Here is a 7,665-nt window from a genome sequence, read left to right as displayed (position 1 = left end):
TATACTGTACCAACAACCTTATCAGCCGGCTGGGTAGTTGCCCTCTCACAAGGGCACAACCTCAGCATCTTATGTGTTTTTTTAATTTTTCTAGTTTACCTAAATGATTTGCCATTTGGCTTATCCCTCCTGGAACATCAACGCTGTTATATATCTTAGTATCATCAGCAAAAAGACAAACCTTACCATCAAGGCCTTTTGCAATATCCCTAATAAAAATATTAAATGGAATGGGTCCAAGTACAGATCCCTGAGGTACCCCACTGGTGACAAGACCATATTTCGAATATACTCCATTGACTACATCCCTCTGTTGCCTGTCACTCAGCCACTGCCTTACCTTTTAAACAATATTGGAATCCAAACTTAAAGATTGCAGTTTATTGATAAGCCTTCTATGTGCAATAGTGTCAAAAGCCTTACCGAAATCTAGGTAAGCAATGTCTATTGCACCACCCTGATCTATTATTTTAGTTACCCAATCAAAAAAATCAATAAGATTAGTTTGGCATGATCTCCCTGAAGTAAACCCATGTTGACTGTGATCTTGAAATCCATGTGTTTTTAGATGTTCAACAATCCTATCCTTTAACATGGTTTCCATCACTTTCCCCACTACTGAAGTAAGGCTTACTGGCCTATAGTTGCCCGACTCCTCCCTATTACCTTTCTTGTGAATGGGCACAACATCTGCTAACTTCCAATCTTCTGGGACTACTCCTGTTATCAATGATTGGTTGAATAAATCTGTTAATGGTTTTGCTAGTACACCACTAAGCTCTTTTAATAATGTTTGTTCATCCACCCACTGTAAAGCACTGCGGAATTTGTTGGCACTATATAAATAATAACATAATAATGACAATGTACAAGTCAGCTAGTCCACCTCAGTCATGGCTGACAGGGTTCAACATTTCCACTCACTATTGGCAAGTGAAAATTCAGCCCTGGCGAACAGAGATGTACCCCTATTGAGTGAGACACGGCCCATACAGGTATTCAGTGGCAATAAGGTTTTAGTCCTATCCTTAGAGTTAGACTGTTGAGTCCTTGGACTGAGGTATACATTTTGGAGAACCTGGTCTACCTTTCTATTAAAAAAAATCTATAAATTAAACTGTCTTATACTTTGTACATTTCTAGTATGAAGACATTAACACAGGAGGAGAGTTTATAATACGTTATTAAACCGGTGTGAGCATGAAGAGTACTAGTCACTTGTTTAGGAACCATTTCTTTATGCTTGGTATAGTCTGGTAGCCATTGACCTGATGTAAAGCAGAACAAGCTTTGCAGAAGTGAGTATCCCAACCTATGTTTCTTTCCACAGTGTAACGTGATCTCCAGTTGAAGTATTGCTTGTACTTCACATCGTCTTTATCAAGGACTAGCAAAAATTCTGACAAATCTTTAGGGCTGGAAAAATCATCCACGTGAATGAAAGAGTCTGAAGGTATAAAGCGTTCATAATTTTCCCGGGTAGCTCCAAGAACCACAGGAACCATCATATTGCCAAATGCATTACGCCATAACTTCTCTGTAATGTAGTCCTTGTGTCCACAGTTTTCAAATGCTAAGTAAAATTTATACTGTTCGAGGGTGCTTGAAAAATCTTCCCAATTAAGTGGTTTGTGTTCCTTTCCGTAGACATCAATTTGGATGTATTTCCTAAGTTCTTCATAGTACTTAGTCCTACGGTTACCGGAGTACCCCATACTAACTAACCATGCCACAAGCTTGGTCTTGGTGCGAATGGTAAAGGTTTGAGGTATTTTCATTTGCTTCAGAAAACCATAGGGAATGAAGATGTCAGAGTCCTGTCTATAGGTCATTGTCAAGTTTATAAGATTGTCTACCATATCAAGGTTCTTTATGATAATAGGAGATTCAAAGTTGAACCAAACCCATAGTTGGTAATGAGGTCTTGGACCCTTGGGCAGTAAATCTCTACTTTGCATTATATCATAATGATGAATGATTATAGCATCAGCGTGGTCAGAGACATTTCTATCTATTGTCAGGTTGCACCCAGGGACACCAAACTCTGACAGGCAAGTGTCCAAAGGAAAGCGCTCTCCGAACGGCCATGTCCAGACAAGGATGAGAAGTGGCTTAATGTCCCCTCTTCCTTTGAAGTAAGGTTGTAGTTCTGCATGTCTGCTGCATGCAACCTCTTTTGGGATGTCGATGGTTGAGACAAATATGCAGAACCAGATAGAAATAATCACAAGGAGAACAAGGAGTATTAAAAAAAAGATGCAGAGTAATCTGCGTTTCTTTGATTTTCTGCGAGCTGTAAGGAGAAAAAACAAGTTAAATGGTACAACGAACATCCTACTTCAACATAATGACTACAAGTATACCATCAATTATATTTGCAAAGCGGCACTGGAATTTACACCATTGAGTAAAACATTGAAAATCACTTAGAATCTAGAACGTATCAGTTAACCTTTTTCATGAGATGTTTTGTTTTCTTTAAAATGATATTAAACATTCAGCAGATTACATCATATTCCAATTCAGATATGGCACAGGCAAGGCAAATATTGCTAGTGTGCTTTCCCTGCTCTGACTGCCAGATACGAAGAACAGAGTTTATTTCAATAACTCACGAGGAGCCAGGATGGAAGTAGCCATTGGCAAGATAAAGAGTTCAGCATTTCTATATCTAATTATATTTGTTACACTTCACAAGTATGTAAGTTAGATATAATGATTAATTAACATAATGCCGAGAAGTGCAACCTCCCTCGTTTCATTTTTATAGAAAATGTACTCATAAAAATGTTGCCACACTGAGGGAATGGGACCGCCATGCTAGTGGACAGTCACATTCAGTAGTTCCGATATAGGGCTCCCAACATTGGCCCACAAAGCATATAATACCCGCACCTAGGGCCTCTGTATTGCTAGGTTCTGATGGGGGAACATGCCAGCTTTACAATGATGCCGGCCTAAAACGGAACGCCTTGGAAGAGGGGAACGGGCGGTGACTTGGGCCTGCATACAGATGGGAGTGCAGCGCAGCGCATCCCAGGATGCCAGACTGGCCCATACCTGCCGGAGACACAGTGCCTATGTGACGGTTTGGCAACACAACTGATGAGCCAACCTCGCAGGCAGACAGAGAGGAGAGGGGGGAGAACTGCAGCCATACTCCGCCTCCCCCTCATGGCTTGTGGTGGTTATCCCAGCCACCAGAATTTAACCACGTCTCACAGTATGGCAAGAGCTTGAAGAAAAAAAGGTCACATACATTGGCCTCGGCTGACCGCATTTCATCTCCAATGACGTGGAGAGGAATGTTCCCACTGTTGTGAGCCCGGCGGGACAAGATGGTGCTGGCCTCCGGACTGGTGGCTGTGAGGTGGTGCGGCCTTCTTTCCCCAGATGTGGCCGCTGTTAGGCGAAACATGCGAAGGCATCTGTCTGATCCTTGCAGAACTTTGGTGGTACTGGGGAGGTGCAGGGGGCATGGGATCTGTGGACTTTGAGGGGGGTCATGTGGACTTTCTTTGAGTGCCCATGTTGCTGTGGGGACTATAGTGGGAGGCATGGTAGGGCGTGGGGGCTAGACCTGGGTATGGTGACCTGGAAGGCCTTCTGCATGTATAATCTACTTGCCTTAAAAATGTTATTGTTCCATTGTTTTTGTGGCGAAAGTAACTCAATACACAGCCATTAACCCCTTAAGGACAGAGCTTCGGAAGCTTGTCTTTCACTTTATGACAACGGCATTTTTTGCATTTTTTGCTGTTTGCGTTCAACTGCAATTTGCATTTTACTAATTTATTGCACCGACACATTTTATATATCGTTTTTTTAAAGGACAGAAAGGGCTTTAATTTGATGTAACACACACACACACACATATATATATATATATATAAATATATATATATATATAAATGGTTATTTATTATAAAAAAAATACAGAAATATGCAAAAAAATGAAAATGTTTGTGTTTTTTTTTTACAGTTTTTGCAATAATAATGTGTTCATAATTAGTGCAGGTTAAGGAAAGTAATTAAAATAAATTCATTTAGTTGTCCTGGTTTACAGAATATATAATGTGTCTGGGATTTAAAGTTTTTTTTGGTAGTTACAGGTCACAAAGCACAAGGAGTAAAATAAACTTTTAATGTGGAGCGATTTTAGAATTTGGTATGTTTGTCTTGTAAGCTTAATAGCCATAAAAGAAAACAAAATTGTCACACAAAAGTATATATTTATAGAAAGTAGACATCACAGGCTATTTACCTAGGGTTGTTTTGACATTTTCTTTGTAGCCATTTCACCGCAAACCTCTGCTAAATATTGGAGTAAAATTGTGTTTTATTTAGTTTTTGGCACACAAACTTATAACAAAGAACTTCTTGTGTGTATTTTGTAAAGTTGGTGTGTGCTATATCTGTACAAAGTTTTATTTTGTGTTCAGTTACATCTGCTGAGTAAAATGACACCCCCATTGTATGTCTTTGGCACTATTTTGTGAAGCTACAGTGCCATATAGGAGACCTGTCCTTTGCAGTACTCACAGTAGAATTTTGAGAGACGGATTTAATGAGCCTATGCTCCCGTTTGGGGTATTAGAACAGTTTGACTTTTCAAAAAAACCCACAAAGGCCTACCATTTGTAAAAGAAGACACTCCAGGGTATGTCATAAGGTGCATATTGTGCCTTAACATGCCCCCATTTTTTCACCAACAAATGCCAAAGTATGTGGTAAAAAATAATTTTGTGCGTTTTTTACACATGGATTGCATTTTTGCTGGGCATTTTGTATATTTCACATGTGCCACTAAGTTCAAACCCCCAAATTATGTTCAGCTAAGTCTTCTGAGTAAAAGGACACCCCCATTGTATGTCTATGGCACTATTTCGGGAAGCTAAAGTGCCATATAGGAGACCAAGCCATTTCAGGATAATTTTTTTGTTAGTTCGTACCAAGTCTAGATGCAATTAGCATTTTTTCTGCCTTTTTGACACACACTTGGAGATGTTACTGTATATTTTGCTATCCTTATGTGTGCTACGGCAGTATAACACCTACCATGTTGCTCAGCTATGTCATCTTAGTGATACAATAACCCCATGTGTACCTTTTTCAGAGTTATGTGGATGTTGATGGGGCACATTGGAGACCAAGTCATATCAGTTTTTAACCGAACTTTGAATTTTGACGCTGGGCCTTTGTGCAATTTCCAAGCATCTTGTGAGGTTTTAAATTCAAACTATCCCACAAACTATCCCACAAACTATCCCACATTTCTTAAAGTAGATACCCCAGGGTATTTCAAAAGGTATATTCTAAACCTTAGTGTAGGATCATTTTTTTGTTAGTTTGTACCAAGTCTAGTTGCAATTAGCATTGTTTCTGCCTTTTTGACACACACTTGGAGATGTTACTGTATATTTTGCTATCCTTATGTGTGCTAAGGCAGTGTAACACCTAATATGTTGCTCAGCTATGTCATGTCAGTGCAACGATAACCCAATGTGTACCTTTCTCAGGGTTATGTGGATGTTGAAGGGGCACATTGGAGAAACACCACTTCCATATTTTTCAAAAGTGGATGCTGGGCCCAAGTCTCATTGTAGCAGCTCAGGACTGCAAATTGCCTCTCAAAGGCCACATATATTTTTAAGTATAGGCAGCTCATCAATTCAAATTATGAACAAGTGCATACTATTTGCTGTGAAAAGGGGGAATAGTTGGGGTAAACCACATCCCGGGCAAAGCTGTCATGGATTCCGAAACCAAAACACAGACAGACCACAAAGAGAGAGAACACAGAGAGAAACTTGTAATACCGGTCCTTAGAATGGCCGGGCTATACAAGCAGAGAATTGTCAAGGTACAAGCCGAGGTCAAAGGAGTAAAGAGAAACGGAACAACGATAGGACAAGCCGAGGTCAAGGATCAGAGAAGACAGGATAAGCGAGAGACAAAGCCAAGATTCGGTTACCAATCAGACAGATAACTAAAAAAAAATCACAACCCAAAACTGGTCTACTTATTCGGCCTGGGTGTGAAAAAATTTAAAACAGTGGCCAATGCATAGGCCGGGCTGAGAGGGGCAATCGGGGCAGTAATAGCTGGTATCAACTCTTACGCCCCTCTTGTAACACACCCTGCACCTTTTCTGGGGGTTTTGTTTTTTAGGGGTTGGTGGAATCTTAAAGCAGAAGTGACCTGCCTCCATTCTTCTGCTAGGCTCCACTGATGGTCTCCTTGTGTGGCACTCAAGTAGCCCAGTAATGAGGTTAAACTGGAACGAAAGAAAGGATATATTCAGCCCAGCATTTGCCTTTTTGAAAATGACAAATGCATTGTGTATTGCCATCTGCATCAGGTATATGCCCACTTTTTTATACCATGCCCTGGTCTTACGCATGATCAAATACGGCTGCATCAGTTGATCGGACAGGTCAACGCCCCCCATATGCCGATTATATTGCCGTATGCAGACTGGCACTCGTTTGCATTCCTCTCTGCCACGAACTGCGACCCTCTGAGTGTTTTCACCATGAATGGTAGTTAAGATGAAAACATCCTTTTTGTCCCTGTATTTGAGTGCCAGCAGTTCATTCTGGCAGAGAGCTGCTGTTTCCCCCCTTTTCATTTTTTTGTTTGCCAGAGCCTTTGGGAAACCTGTGCGAGTCTTTCGAATAGTGCCACAGGCCACGGTCTCGAAGCAGTATAACATTTGTAAGAGTGGGATGCTGTTATAAAAGTTATCGATGTACAGGTGATAACCGTAGTTAAGTAAGGGCATTATTAAGTCCCAGACAATTTCCCCACTTGTCCCTACTATATCTGGGCAACCTGGGGGATCAAGGTGGCTATCCCTTCCTTCGTATACACGGAAGGTGTATACGTAGCCACTGCCACTTTCACACAGTTTATACAATTTGATCCCATATCGGGATCTTTTGGATGGGATATATTGTTTAATCCCAGTCTCCCCTTGAACTTTATGAGGGACCGATCAATGGAAACGTTTTTATTGGGGGTATATATAGTGGCAAATTTATGGTTAAAGTGGGCAATTAAAGGGCGAATTTTATAAAGAAGATCATACTGCGGATCAACTTTTGGGGGGCACTTGCTATTATCACTAAAGTGCATAAACCGCAGTATGTCTTCATATCTTTCCTTCGGCATTGTCTCAGCAAAAATGGGGGGACCAATACATCCTAATTGCAGGCTTTTTAATTAGCCCCATTAACATGGTCAGTGCCCAGAATTGTTTCAATTCTGGCACACTGGTTGGGTTCCATCTCTCTTTCCTAGAGATAAGAGAGTCTGGATTGCGTGCCAGATATTGCTCCGCATAGAGATTAGTCTGGGTGACTATCTCCTCAAAAATCTCATCCCCCAAGAACAGCTGCATAACATCCAGCGCACTATAGCCAGACAGGTCAGCCTGTATGCCAGGATTGGCTGTAAACACTGGGATGTCTGGGGAAAAATTATTAGGGGGTACCCAGTCATCTGCGCCATGTTCAGCATTAGGGGAATCAGCGATTTCCCCTGATGGTCCTGCAGTATCTGGCACATAGTCCCCTGCGTCCCCTGCGTCACTCTCTGAGGCAGTGTCTGTCGCCTCTGAGTCGGCCGCTAACAGGGCATAAGCCTCCTCTGCACTATACTTCC

General features: G+C 41.3%; 1 protein-coding gene across 1 annotated transcript; it reads right to left on the bottom strand.

Moving 5' to 3' along the window:
• Nucleotides 1–1,032: 1,032 nt before the first annotated feature.
• Nucleotides 1,033–3,559, bottom strand: LOC134578570 (3-galactosyl-N-acetylglucosaminide 4-alpha-L-fucosyltransferase FUT3-like). The gene is made up of 2 exons (XM_063437541.1): nucleotides 3,223–3,559; nucleotides 1,033–2,293 (listed from the first exon to the last, which is right to left on the bottom strand). The coding sequence occupies exons 1-2, from the start codon at nucleotides 3,557–3,559 to the stop codon at nucleotides 1,215–1,217; spliced, it is 1,416 nt and encodes a 471-aa protein (XP_063293611.1). The 3' UTR covers nucleotides 1,033–1,214.
• Nucleotides 3,560–7,665: the final 4,106 nt, after the last annotated feature.

Source organism: Pelobates fuscus, chromosome 12 (assembly GCF_036172605.1).
Source record: "Pelobates fuscus isolate aPelFus1 chromosome 12, aPelFus1.pri, whole genome shotgun sequence".
Lineage (NCBI taxonomy): Eukaryota > Metazoa > Chordata > Amphibia > Anura > Pelobatidae > Pelobates > Pelobates fuscus.
Note: the sequence above shows the minus strand (reverse complement) of the source record. Positions and strands in the feature narration are given on the sequence as shown.

What these genes read in the sequence shown, in the direction of transcription:
- LOC134578570 (XM_063437541.1), bottom strand. Translation starts at nt 3,559, where the DNA reads ATGCCTCCCACTATAGTCCCCACAGCAACATGGGCACTCAAAGAAAGT. An exon ending in CTTCAAGCTCTTGCCATACT is followed by an intron (nt 2,294 to 3,222) that starts GTGAGACGTGGT and finishes TTCTCCTTACAG; the next exon opens with CTCGCAGAAAATCAAAGAAA.